The sequence below is a fragment of the Thunnus albacares genome, chromosome 12, assembly GCF_914725855.1.
Source record: "Thunnus albacares chromosome 12, fThuAlb1.1, whole genome shotgun sequence".
NCBI lineage: Eukaryota > Metazoa > Chordata > Actinopteri > Scombriformes > Scombridae > Thunnus > Thunnus albacares.
In genome coordinates, this window is record NC_058117.1 from 14,469,268 (window position 1) to 14,483,998 (window position 14,731).

At 39.9% G+C, this 14,731-nt stretch overlaps 1 protein-coding gene across 8 annotated transcripts in view; it reads right to left on the reverse strand.

Moving 5' to 3' along the window:
- gpc5c (glypican 5c) overlaps nt 1-14,731 on the reverse strand; it is a 120,300-nt gene that overhangs the window by 65,280 nt on the left and 40,289 nt on the right. For 7 of the 8 annotated variants that reach the window (XM_044369410.1, XM_044369409.1, XM_044369406.1 and 4 more), the window contains 2 exons: nt 1,483-1,646; nt 269-325 (listed from right to left, as the gene is read on the reverse strand). In XM_044369410.1, coding sequence (XP_044225345.1) covers nt 269-325; nt 1,483-1,646 — 221 coding nt within the window. The remainder of the gene's footprint in view (nt 1-268; nt 326-1,482; nt 1,647-14,731) is intronic. The other variant, XM_044369408.1, reaches the window with a different exon arrangement.

Here is a 14,731-nt window from a genome sequence, read left to right on the forward strand (position 1 = left end):
TTGCCACCCATGAGGCAGAGCTGACAGTTGGGGTGATGAGAAGTTACGTGCTGAGTCAGTGTCGGGAATCACTGTTCAAGAATAGCAGATGATAAGAATATGGATGATTGTGTAATTGTGTAAGACATAAAAAACGCATCAGTCACCCAAAACACAACAAAGTAAATTAAATGTCACAGGTGCCTGTCACAATATGAGCTGTCATTTCTAAATTAAGTGTGTGAGAGATTGAGATAAATACCGGTAAGTCCCTTGGGTGCATGCTTACCTAGAGAGCGTTCTCAGACTATGTTTATTGTTCTTGGAGGGTTTCAGGGGGAATGAGCTGGGAATGATGGGAGTTGGAGTCCAGGGGAGATTGTTGCAAGCAAGGAGGATGCAGGGAAGTGAAAGGAGGGTGAGAGAAAGAAAAAAGAAACAAAATGAAGACATGACAGGAGATGTGGGGAGGAGGAAAAAGACACAGTCAGTTGACCCTGGAAGAGAGTGATTAATCATGCACATGCAGAGACTGTGACACACCAGAAATACATCAATAATCTCCCCACACCACACCAACAATTAAAACAGATACTGGGATGTAATATATACGTCAAGTCAGAACAAAAAACACACAAGAAAACATCAGCACATATGCAAACAGTTACATATTCACAGAAAACCCAAAGAAAGTTCTGCTGAATTTCTCAATTCATATTTTTTCCCATCAAAATGAAACAGAAACGTTGCTCTACTCTACTCTATCATGTTTCATATTCTTTAGCAGTGGACTATTCTCCTTTAACTGCAGTGGGTGTTGTAATGTCTCTGAAGTGGTCAGTGCTCACACGTGCTCTGGTCAGGGGTTGGCAGCAGGCAGGGAGCTGGACTGTACTGCCATGAATGGTGGTGGCAGTGCCAGGCAAGACCTGTCAACTAGGCTGGCATCAGTGCAGTGATTCATGGTTTGGGACAAGGTCAGGCAGGCAACGCTGCAAGTGTGTGTCTCTATGTGTGTGTTTGTGTGTGTGGTACTGTTAAGCTGAGGCGGGCTGGTGTTCAGAGTTAGTGGTATGGCCGTCTGGATAAACAGGAAATTGTTGGTCCGTCAAGATTAATCTTACCCGCACTCCCCCTTGTCTGGCACATCACTGCCAGCTGCTGTGGGCATGGGAGGGCTGCCTCAGAGGCTAGGTGGAGGGCACGGGCTCTAGTGCAAGGCATTTATGAGTTTATGATTTATTGTGTGTGTGTAGGGTTGGGGGGGGGGGGTCTTGTGCCCAGCTAACCACATGAAGAAAGAGAAAAGTGATGGCAGCTGTGGAAAGACACTGGTCAACTCCTCAAGCTATGTCATGCAGATCTGGTCAGTTTTCATTTAATTTAAATGTACTTACTGACCATCTAGTAGTACAACTAATTGACAAGCTAAGAAATTTGCCAATTTGCCTATTTGCCAAAGGAAAAAAAAAAAAAAAGACTAGGATTTTTACTTCGTCTTACCTCCTCAAGTTGGCTAGCTGCCCCATCCACTGTTCTGGTTGAGGTTGGGAGGGAGCTGCAGATGGAAGAGGAGTAGATGAGGTCACGACAGAGGTTGTGACCTCTGGACTAGTAGGCTGCATGCCAGTAGGTTCCCCAGTAGACAGGCCACACACCTTGTCCACCTGTGGAGAGCATAGAGCAAACACACACATGCACACCTGTTAAGCTAGGAAAACATATAACAACAGGGGTGGTGGAGCTACGGGGTGGCTCCTATAAACCACCAATTGACACCAGCACACTTGAAAGCATATGAACACAAATAAATCAATCAAAAGGTGACCACTTTCACACTGACGCCATCAGTTTAAAATGAAGAATGGCTACAGTTCAGTTGAATGACTGCAAGGTGAGGAGATGTGAAAGGAATTATGGAAGAGAAAATTCAGAGTAACGGTATGACATAGGAAAATGGTGGGTGTGAAAAGAGGTATGTGATGAAAGAAATGGGTGTGATGAGTGAGTTATTGCCAGGGGGGCTGACAGTAAATGCAGAATGTTCCACTGCCTCATGGAGGTGAATGCACACACTCACAGTTGGCAATATTGGTGAGTATCTCTAGTGGCCTATTAAAGCCAGCAGCGGAGAGGAGGAGACAGTGGGGTCATGAGAATAAAGGGGCGTGTGCTTCAAACCAAGAAGCAAAATCAATGACATCTCATTGGCTTAAAAGCCTCTGCGTAACGTTATTAAGTGGTCTTCAATTAGCCAGAGAGACAGAGTGTAATGGCTCTTGCATGCTGGACTGAATAACTCCTTATAGTGATCAATGTATGTTCACCGCTTTGCCTAGAAGGATGAGTCATTCTATCGTGTAAGAGCATTCAGCAGGACTGCGTAATATTTAGCAGCACCACTGATATAGAAATGGGAACCTTACAGTAAGAAGCAGTGGGAATTGTTCTCTTACAGTCCATTGAAGGAGTGTGGCCTCCTCATTCTTAGTAATATTTCCCTACATCCAGTAAAGCAAGGCTTTTCCCAGAATAGATGCTCTTATTGCTTCCTTTACTTGTCATTTACTTTGCTGCTTTGAATAAGGTCTGAACGATTTATTCATTTATTTTGAAGTCATAATTTGAAAGAGTGCAATTTTTTGAGTGTTTTGGAGGTACACAGCAGGGAGTTTTGACAACTAGCGCACCCCGAGCACTATCAATAAAACAATAAACAAAAGATGTCAAATTGATCAGTCTTCATATACTAAATGCAAATCGATCTCCCTGTTAGTAAAAACATCAAAGCTATTTGCGCAAGCCACACAGCCACAGCAATTTAAAGAATTTAGGCCAGCTTTTGTGGGGCCCAGAACGATGGAATGCACAAACAAATACATAAACCTTTTAATTTTGGAAGGAACTGGCAAGCATGTGTGTTAAAATGATTGGCTGGGTGGGGGGTGGGGGGGTGGGGGGGGGTAATTCACATGCTGGGAAGATTTTGGATAAGTAAGCCTGGAAGCAGCTGAAATATGTGTTAACATTTACAAAATGTGTCTTGCCAGGCTACTAAAAATATCCTTTCCCCTTCAGGGTGAGGCAGATCAGTCATCTCATGTGCCTTATAAATGGAGTTTACATTGAGGTTTCCACATAACAGCACGCTATTCCTGAGCAGTGGGATTGTCAGTGGTGCATGAATCTAAGAGATGCCTTCTAACAGCATAATTAACTACCTGAACATCTTTCATCTTCATTGCACTGTTTGCACTTCACTTTTGATTCTGCTCTTTCTCTCCTACTCTGTTCTAGTCTTAAATCCTCTCTCTAGGCAGACGCTGGGCACGGGGAAGGTTGTTTTATTGCATTAACCTTAACCCCCTCTGGGCACATAAAACACGCTCACATGTGGTAGAGCGGCTCACAGCCATACATGCACATTGCCACACATGTACATGCAAACATACCACACACACATTACATTGTGGCAGTGAGAAAAGACTGAACATAGCAACTGTAGGCAATGTAGCCTACCTATACACTAAGCCAAATGCTCTTTGCATGTGCTGCATTGCTTTTGCAGACAACTACCGCTTACAGTAATTCATTTGCATACCGTCTGCACAACGTGATCCATTCAGACATTTATTAGAACATAAATTTGCAACCTGTGAAATGGATTGGCTTTTGAAACAAAGTTTGCCAAAATAGAGTATTTGAGCACAGGTAATGGCAAACGAGGATATTCTAAAATTTACAGTTTGGTTTATATTTTAACTTTTAACATTGCTTATGCATTATATACACTGGCAAGTACGCTAGTGTTTGTAGGAACAAAATAAAAGTACCCAGTAAAACACTGTTAATTCTAAGAAGTAGTCAAGCTATAAATGTCAAGGCTAATTCATTTTACCATGTAAACTTGCTTAAAGCTGTCTATAAACTAAATGTGTAAATATGTACAAAGTATTTGGCCAGAGTAGCAGATATTGTTGAAGTGAACCACATTGCCTTCATATGTATAAATTAAATTATGTGCCTAAAATGCAAAACACATATTTCAGACACATATAATCGCATGACATCATGTCCAGACTGCAGTGTTTGGGAGGTCCTTGCACATGTGGAGAGACAGTGTGTGAGTTTGTATGAAAATGGTGAAGCCTCTGTGCAAAGGAGCAGAACTAAGAGTAGTCTGTAATAATAGTTACTGCTTGTAAATTGTAATCATGGTTAACTGTAAAATAAAAAGCACCTTAAAATTTAGATTTTGGCTGAGATTGGGATAACAAACCCCAGAACAGAAATATATCCCTGTCATTCTCATGTGTGTTATTGTTATGGTCTGTAAAGATGCAATGCCTTCAATGTTGCCAAGTTTGACAGAGGAGGATAATCAATCAATCAAGGTAAGTACTGAGCTTTGGATTTCTGTTGATTGACCAATGGGCCACTGTGCATCTCCCAAAAGTCATCTTTTATTTTTGACATGAGTTTTTAGCAGATGTACGGTAAACCTGCAATTGATACCATACAACCGCAAAGCAAAGATCAGAGTTAAGTAATAATTTGTCTCCAGTGGTGAGAAATGGAGGATTACGACAGGATCTAACCCTGCCATTATGAATGTTTCAAAAGAGACAGACTAAAATTTTAAATCCCATGCCATTTCTCACCTACCTTTGTATAACACTTTGCTATTCTCTGAGACAAAAATGTAAACATCCTGGTAAAATATGAACATCAAGAGGAGGTCACTCACAGTTCTGTTTGCACTACCCCCCTATTTTTACAATCAAAGTGCATGGAGGAGGTTCAAAATGCTCCACTTTTGAAGAAGCCAGTAGAGATTGGCCAGAGGCCCACATTTCAAAACAATAACACTGACATTTATATCATTTATATGCCTAAGTAAACATACACCAGTGTAAACAGAACACAGAGTCATCTTAGCGAAAATAAACAGCATCCTTGTTTTGGATCCTCTTGAGAAATAGAGACATGCTCTCATAGGTTGGATCTTATGACTGCATAATCCTGAGGGCCAATCAGATGACAGGTTGAATAACGACAAGGGCTAGAACATGGCCATAAATCAATTATCCCCTGACCTGATGATGGCGTGAGAATGAAATCCCATTTGGGCACAGCTTGAGTTCTTGGTTTTCTGTGTGCATGTGTGTGTGACCACCTGTTTGTCCTTGTTATACCTTCACAATTTCAGCTATTTTGTGGAGCATTCCTTATATGATTGCCTGAGGACAGGGGCTGATGGGGGATGGGGGGGGGGGGGCGCAGCCTGGTGGGATGCATGTTGTCCACATGGGAAGACTTTAGGGAAATACAAGGCATGTATTCTATGTACATTTGAGCTAGCCCATGAAATTTGATGTCTACTGCTGCAGGCAGTATAGATCAGTGTTTTTGCAACTATACATACATGTGTTTTATAGGTTTGGGTTTTACTGTTTTACACATCAACAGAATGGGCAACACTCCACTCAAACAAAATACGTGTTTTGCTCCAAATTTGTACATGTGTGTATCTGTGCATTATGAGCATAACACCCTGAGGAAAGAGTATAAGAAGAGCACAGCAAGGGAATCAGCTTTAAGCTAGCCCAGCCCAGGGCCATCCCTCCTCTAGGGGAGTATTGTTTTACAGTTAGCAGTGGTGGTCTTGTCTTCCCAGTTTATTTATCAAGAGATTACCCAGTAAAGCTAAGGGAACTTTCTCAGCCCCCTCTCACCCCGAGCACACAGCACTGTGGGATGATGAGGGCTTGTTTGGTCAGTAACAAACTCCTTCTTCCACTTTTCCATAACTAAACCTTAGTATCTTATCATTATCTTATGTACTAAATGTATAATGACTATAGTATAATAATGAATAAACTCTGGTACTCTGGTCATCTAATGCTAATTGAGGAATAGTAATATGTTTGTCAGCTCTACCAAAGTGAACAACAGCGAGACACTTTTTAGTAAAACTCAATTCTTACCCATTGCAACAACTGTACACAGATCTGTCATCTACAGCAGGATAGCTTTTCATTCTCACAGAGGCCAAATGTGGTGAAATGAAAAAAGCAGTCACATACTGAGATTCTGTTATATTAACAATTCCTGACCTTAGCTAAAACAATATCCACTTTTCAACTAAGCTTGAGGGATTGTATTCATTTATCATAGTTAGGTATCATAGGGCTGAATGGCCTAAATGGAACATTGAATTACAAATCACTGGTTCAGTGCCACTAGTTATATCATTTGAAATGAATCACTGGAGGCTTTTTGCACTGTCTCAGTGGTGTAAATTTGTGTAAGAGCAAGTGTAAGGGCAGGTAAATATGGGGATAACAAAAAAAGAGAGCCAGAGAGAGAAGTTCAAACCTGGGCTACTTTCTCACCACCACACAGCTTGCCAATCACAGCGTCAAGTAGGTGTGAATGGCGGATAGTCGCTTTACAGAAGTTATAGAAATGGTCAGATACAGCCTCCCAAATTCCAACATTACAAAGATGTGTGGGGAGGGAGATTGCGAAGTTATTCATCCATCCGACAAGCAGTTTTGATGACGCATACGCCAGCCTTGAGTGTGAATGCATGTGTGTATGTGCTGTTATGACTTTACTATGGCAAGAAGCTCAAAACTGCAAATTGTCTCAATTTTCGTTCATGTCCATTGAGAATGTTCTTGGGTCTGCTGCTTACATTCATTACCCAAACCACAGGCACTGTCATCTCAAGTTATTAGACGTCCAAAAACCATTTTTCTTCATACTCATAAAATATTCACTTACCAGCAAAAATTAGGAAATAAAGTGACATTCCCGTAAGTAACAGTGATGCATACTACTCTCAAAGATAGAAATAAAATGTACCAACAGTGTTCTCTATTTAGGTTTGGTTAAGTTTAGATACATGATGAACTGACATACAGTCACTAACCAGACAAGTAGAAGCCTCTGTTCAGTACCATGTTGGACCTACTTTGGCCATGAAATAGTGGCTTAAAAACCTTTAGCATCTCAATTTTTTAAAGCTGATTAAGTAGGCATCTTTGCTTTGTGCATGATAAACCATATGCCCTGACATGACAGCACTCTGCATCTATTAAGAGACACCGGTATGTACAGATATAACTGTAACTCTATTACCAGGCTGAAAAAAATCTAAGTGAATGAGAGGGTAAGTGGGAAACAGACAGAAACAGAAAGAGCAAACATTAGCTTTATTTGGTATTTACTTCTTGTAGTTACTAACTAAAGCAGAAAAAAGAAGAAGAAAAAATGCAATCAGTAGCCAACTAGTGCCATGAGTAGCGGAAACGTAAAGAGAACACCAGGCCAAATGCCACTGGTTCACACACTGGGGGGGCTCTCTATTCCACCGCACAGGAAGATCCTTGTTACTTTGGCAACATAGTTATTTATGATGTTTTATCCAAAGAAAACCCAAGGCCCCAATTTTATTTCAAATGACTGGTGTTTTTGCCGTGGAGTAGCATGATGATTGTGTTTAAACAACTAATAATTTCCATGCCTAATTGCAACACATGTAAAAATAGTAATGGCCTGCTAGATGTGCAGGAGGGTTTCCATTTCTGTTTGTACTGAGTTTTATTGAGCATTTTCCATCCAGTTAAAATAGAAAAATCATCAACAATTTTATACCTTGGGTTTCAGGAGCACTATACTATACAAGATGAGGATTCTCTCAGGTGTATCTGCTTTTGTCCCATCCCAGTGACCAAAAAAAGGATACAACTACCTGACTCATTGAGGATCAACAACGGGTCCTGTGTGCAACAGTTTGTCATCACATTATAGCACCATCCAAATGTAACCAAATACATATATATAGGAAAAATCCACCCAGATAAATAACTTTTTCCCTTTATTTACACATTAAGGTGACTCCTTGAATTTCGCAGGACTAGCAGTGTTGTGGTGGAGGCCTTGAGGTTAAAGAAGCAGGCTTGAGACTGGAAACTTGCCAGTTCAAACCCTGGACCATCTGGGAAATTCTGGGCGGGCATAGGGAATAAGAAAGTCTCTCTCCTCCCTCAACAACAACGTTGGGTTGTGTTTTACATTTAACACACACTGCTGTAGGCTTAAAGATGTTGAGTTTAATCAGATTTTGGCCTCAGACAGCAGTCAAACCAGGTCTAAGACAGTAGACTTTAGTTTTTCATCAATGAGACAGACAACAAGCAAGTGGTGGAGTTTACTTCCCCAAAAATCACATGGCTGGGTCTCCAAAGATAACTTTAAGTGGTTTTGGGTGGGGCGGGTATAGATTTGACAAATGCTGATTATATACAATGAGTGTTACACTGTAAAGGATGGAGATTGATGGTGTGTAAGCCCTGTTATTTGCATACATTAGAATACATATATTAACAGATACATGTCTTAAATGAAATGACATGTCTGAGGATAAAATGTTTGCTAATAAAGATTTGTAAATTATTTAATTTATAATGAATGAGTACAGATTGTGTTCTGTGATTAGACTTGGTGATTCATGGCTGATACAAACAAAAAGATAGTTGAATAAGCCTACTGTACTAAAAAGATGTTTGTCTAGCTCAGTATTTTTTCATGCAATCATGAAAGTTAAAACAATATTTCCAACCTGATCTCACAGAAATACGTGAAATGACCACAACCTCTTAACATGGCATTACATGGTAATTGCATGTAATGTGTTAAAATTATGTGCCGGTACCATGGAAATAGTGACAATGGAAAGTCAATTAGGATCCTTTGTCTTGGTAGACATGCCCAGAGCAACTGCTCCAGCCGTCCATTGACTCCAATGTTAATCCAACCACGGCATTATAAGACGCTTTGAGCATGCGTCCCATTGATGAACAGAGGGTGGGAGGACCCAGAGTCCACAGGCTTAAGTGTGGAGGCAAAGGCATGCCTGTAGATTACATAACCATAATCCAGAACCGGCTTAAAAACTGCTTCAATCACCCTCTTTCTACTACACATTGGGGAGGTGTCTATGTTTCTGTAAAAGAGGCCAACTTTTTGCCGCAGATTACCAACAAGGCTGTGCACGATATTTGAATGTAAGCTTCTCGTCTAACCAAATGCCAAGATATTTATATTCTGTTACTTTATCAATGTTATATCCATTCATAGTGGATATATGCAAGTCATTATGAGCAATATTTCTGTCTCTAGAGAACATCATGAATTTTGCTTTGTTTGTATTAAGAACTAGTCTGAGATTAATGAGTGCATCTTGAAGGACATTAAAGGAGAGCTGCAAGTTCTTAATGGCTAATTTTACCAAGTCAGCAATACATTACAATATGGTATCATCTGCATATAAATGAACATGACAACCATCAAGGGAAGAGACAATATTATTGATATAAACCGAAAATAGCACAGGGCCTAAAACTGATCCATGAGGGACACGTTTTACAATCGTTAAGAATTCAGACACAGTATTTCCCATTTTTACATGCTGTGATCTGCCAGATAAATAGCTGTAAAATCACTTACATGTATGTCTAGGCATCTTTGCAGCCTTGTTTCTTCCCTTAATGATAATAAGTATGATCATAATACCTTATACGCTGCTATTAATGTTTCTAATTTGATAGCATAGGCTATGGCATTTTGTTGGCAACTGGCCATTGTATAGGCAAAGTAGGATAATAAAGTCTATAATAATAAATCATTTATTCATACGACTTGTTTCTGTTTATTTCCACACAATTAGAATTAGAAGTACATTTGTATCTTAACTGCACATATTGTGTTCCAGATGTTTATAAAACAGGTTTGTCAGATTTGGGTAGCGGAAGGCTCAGCGATACCCATGGGCCTTAGCCACCATGACTATGCAGAAGAAGTCAGTCCATAATGTGGAAACTTTTTTCACTTTTAAGGTGAAATTGTCTGTAGCATGGCATATAAACACAGAGGACACATTTCAACCTAGAAATTCTCCTATGTCACAGTTGAGCTTATCCTTTTAACCTGTAATTTGTGTATGTGTTTTTTCTTTCATTTCCTGGCAGTGGCAAAGTGTGGGATGACACCTGGTAGCCAGCACAACAATATACAGAGCCAACAACAAGCCCACAAAAAGTATACAAGCTTGAGTTTACATTTATATTTCTGTTCTGGTGGTTCACAATGGCAAAACAGTGTTTCTTCCTTAAATTTGTCACCTGTGTTGTCCCTTGTCATGTTGTCATCATGAAAGAAAATACATTTGAAAAGAAGAAAAAATGCAAAAAACAAACTGCAAAAAGTCATGTTAACTATAGGTGGGCATTGAGGAATATAATTGCCTTTCTAAAAACATAAAGTGAAGGGAACAATCTATTTGACACAGATGAAGCTCTGACATTCCTTCAAACCTACCTCATTATATCAAAATGACAGTTATATCACACACAATACAATGTTTTTTAGGGAATGAAAAAAATTGTAACTAAGGCACTATAATAAATTCAGTCAAATGACAATAAAAATAACAACAAAATAGAGATTTCTAGACTAGACATTAACCACTGCCCATTGCATGATGTTGAACCAGGGCAACAAAGGATCCTAATTGACTTTGAATTGGCATTGTTTCTGTGGCACATTATGTGCCACCACCATGTAATGTGGTATTAAGAGGTTGTGGTCATTTCATGTATTTCTGTGAGATAAGGTTGATATTTCAGCTGAATAAAGCCTTCATTAGTCCCATAACTTCTTGATGAGGGGATCAATCTTACATTGAGAATAATGCCATTGTTTTCCAGCCTCATTTAACATTTTTGATGAAATCAACTGCTCATCACTAACACTCTTAACATGCTAAACTTTAAGCAGCAGGGGGTGGGAAGTGATGATAACAACTTCCCTGTGGGAATTTATAGACTCTGAGCCCAGGTAGATGTTGGGGTGGAGGTGGGGCTTATAAAATTCTATATAAACTGCAGAAGCGGCAGTAGCAGCAAGTGTCAGCATAATTTTAAGGTGAGTGGTGTGGCAGCAGGCGTGCAGGCAGGGTACTGACAGCTTAAGCGTGCAGCCATGATCAAGAATTTGCACTGGATATATGCTGCATTTGGGGGAGTATGCCATGTGAGTGTAGCAGCAGACTCAAGTTGACTGCCTGAGCTCACAAGTGAATGTCTGAAAGTGGGTAAGACTGTGAGCTTGTCCAGTTAAAAGACATCAATTTATTGATACAACTAATAATTGTAACAGCTGATAATGTTCAGCTGATGCTGTAAACAACTAAACTAATGCCATCCTTCATTCTTCTTACATGTGTGTGAAGTAAGACTTCTTTTGGTCTCGAAAGATTAAAAAAAGAATGGTGGAAAAAAGAAAAACTGCATCAAACACACACATGTGTTTCTCATAAGAACTGCAAAGAGCTGATTCATAACTAATTAATTACTCAATACAGAAGGATGCAAACATCATCATTTGATGGGTTTGGATCTGTCCTAAACATTATGTACTCTGGATATGATCATATGTTGTGACTTTAAGCCAAAATAAAAAACAGTCCTCAGCCTATTTCACTTTAAAATATTCAGTATGTATATATATATATATATATATACATACATACATACATACATACACGCCTGTAAACTTTCATAAGCTAATTGTGACAGCTCTCTACATTGCCTCTCCCAGAGAGTCTTGGGTAAGTATAGCTGATTAACAATATTACTCCTCTCCCCTTGCCTTCTTTTCTCTCTCCCCCGTCAGTTCCTCACTGTGATCTTTTTAAGTTTCTCTTCATTCTTTCTGAATCACTTTGTCTCCATCTTCCTCTTTAGTCTTCACGCTGCAGTCTCTGTCAATCAGTCCCCCCCCCGTCTTTTTCTCTCTCTCTTAGCCGAATGATGTCAGTGCTAATTAAAGAGAGACTGAGTCCCTCGTATATCACAGAGAAAAGTCCTTGAGATTCCAATCAGTAAAGAGAACGCTGAGTTTCTGTCTCCACATTGAGGGTTGTTTACCCTGATTAAATCATTCACAGATGATCTAAAAATGAGAGGCTCTTGGTTTTTCCTTGTAAATATGGGTGTTACTTTGGAGTTTGTTGACAACATTTGTCCATCTTTGTAAACAAATTTATGAGAATTATAGACACAAAATGTGGCAAGATATCTCAGAGGATTCAAGTGGTGTTATACCGCGTAGATGGAGGAAAAGGGGGCAGAAGAAGGAGACAGAATAAGGTCAAGTGAGTTCATCATGTCTGTGTCTGTGATATGGTGGAACATACGTGCGCAAGCAAAGAAAATAAGCTTGTGGATAGAAACATGCCCATTTGAAGCCTTCCAATGAACCAGCAATACCACTGAAATCCTAACACAGATGCAGTACAGTAGGCATATGTGTTAACTTCACAGTAGCAGCTGCATGGTATTATCATGCCAGCTAGCTCAAGAGTAAGTTAAAACTTTGCACTTGCCAGCTCTGTTATAGAGATTCGGGGAAACGAGGACTTGCACAAAATGACGTATATCAAGGCAAGCCTCCTACAGCTTTCCAAATAAAGCATGATTGCTACATGAATCATTTCAAACACTTTTCTCTGAGTCAAATGAAAAGTGAATCTAGCTGCCTGGAACGGCCAATATGGTTAACTGCATAGGAACTTAGATCCAGGGCAACTTGCCAGCTGACCAAACCACCCTACATATTAATCCGCGCACACTGGTTTGTTTACATGTGTGAGGCTGACTTTCACTGCGGTTATTCTGTCTTCTAAGGAAAACTCAAAATGCTAAGTGCAATGACTGTGTATCCCATAAAGTTATTTCACTTTGATGGTCGACCAAGCGGAAAATTTCTCTCTAATGAAATAGTCAAAAAAGACCTGATCAGCAATCCTAGAAAAGTGTTATTATGAAAAAGTTCACAGTGAACAGCTACTGTATAGACTGTAATAGACAGGGTGGAGATATAAACTCCAAAAGGACTTAAGACTGCGATTCGTACAGCAACAGATTGTGACCAGTGTAGAAAATACTTATGGTTATGAGGATTGTTGTTGAAATGTATCAGTCAGCATTAACGACAACATCAACATATTTGTCCTCCTGTCAACTGTCCTTCTTTTTCTTGTCATCACCCTCCTGTCATTTCATATTCTGTGTGAAACAGTCCATCTGAGTAGCAGACCTCAGGCTCTGGGGGAAAGACCCACATTATTTAGTCTCCCTTCTGTGAACATTGTACTCTTATAATCAAGTACATATCTGAGAAATTACATTATTTCTGAAATTATATGATTCCACCAATCCAAGTCATGGGTCACAGAGAAAAATAATATACTATGGACCACTGCTTTATGTTCAGATCCAAATAAAATGGCCCAGCAATCAATCATATGGTGACTGCTCACTGTTACAACTGCATTTCCATACAGAGGAGGAGAAATGCAGGGATTTTTTGTGGTGTTGAGGGCTGCTGCATATCATCAGCATATTAAAGCAAGGCAAACACTAAAAGAGGGAAAAGAAGAGTAGAGGAAAAGATGTGCGAGACTGGCTGAGGGGAGAGGCTGCACCCACCATCATTAGCTTAATGGACTGCTGAGTAAGTCAGTCAGTAAGCTTGAGGGTTAGACGCAGTGCCAAAAGCGCACACAACTTAGAAAGATGGGTTAAGCGTATAGATTGGCCATGAAAACATTTTGCGTCAGCTACCATTCTGCAAACTGTCTCAAATATTAGATACAGGAACCATTTACAAAGGCCTCAGCTACAGAGTGTATCTCAAAAAGTAAAAAAAAAACAGGCTTTTTTAGTGCTTACATGCACACAGTTATTATTTTATTTCTATTTTGTTGTTTATTATTAAATTAACTTTATTATGTTAAGAATAATAAATAGGTTGCATAATTATTTTCCTTAACCAGCCCAGTAAATCGCTGCATGCATAAATACTTGAATTAGTAAACGACAGTGGAGGCTGGTCCATAGAGGCAGAGGAGGTTGATCCTCCTCTATTTTTTGAGAGGCAAAAAGGAGATCAAAATATAAAAAAAGATATTTGGTCGAAATAAACCATTACCAAATCTCAGTATTTATAAAGTGTTTTTTCTCTCTTCTTTGGAAAAAATCCATTACTGAAATTCTGTTTAAAGTGCTTCAACAGCGACACCTGCAGGGCAAGAGGAGAAAGGGCAGTGTGTGAAGTGGTGTTGGGGGCAATTGGTGGAGGTGGAGTGGGGGACAGAGGAGGACAGGTGCCTGCTGACCTCCGCAGGGCGGGATCTCTTACATTGGACTTAATTTATTTCATTTTTTTTCATGCTAATCTGTGATTGGCCATGACACATAAAATGACGCTCCAAGGGAGGACGTCCTCCCTTACCAATCAACAACCAGAATGCAATATTGACATTGAGTTGGTCCAATGATAGTTTCCAGAATTCATCTTCAGTTCTCCCCACTGTAAGGCAGAGTAGCAGCAGTAGATAGCTCCTTGTGTTAGCCAATGCAACAGCTGGCTTGTTGTAGCAGCCTGAAGGACTCTTTATGCATCCATGGAAGGAATGTTAAGGACTGTTGTTAAGTTAACGGGAGAAATTATCTGGATTGTGCGGTGCAGCAGCAGCAGGACGCTGCCGGGGAGGCTGGAGAGAGACGCAACCAGAGAAACATTCAGGAGAGTTAGCTTGTTTGTCATTGTTGCTATTGATATCAGACTAGTTAAGCAGCAGCCACAAAGTTCTGTTAACTAACATACAAGATGACCAACA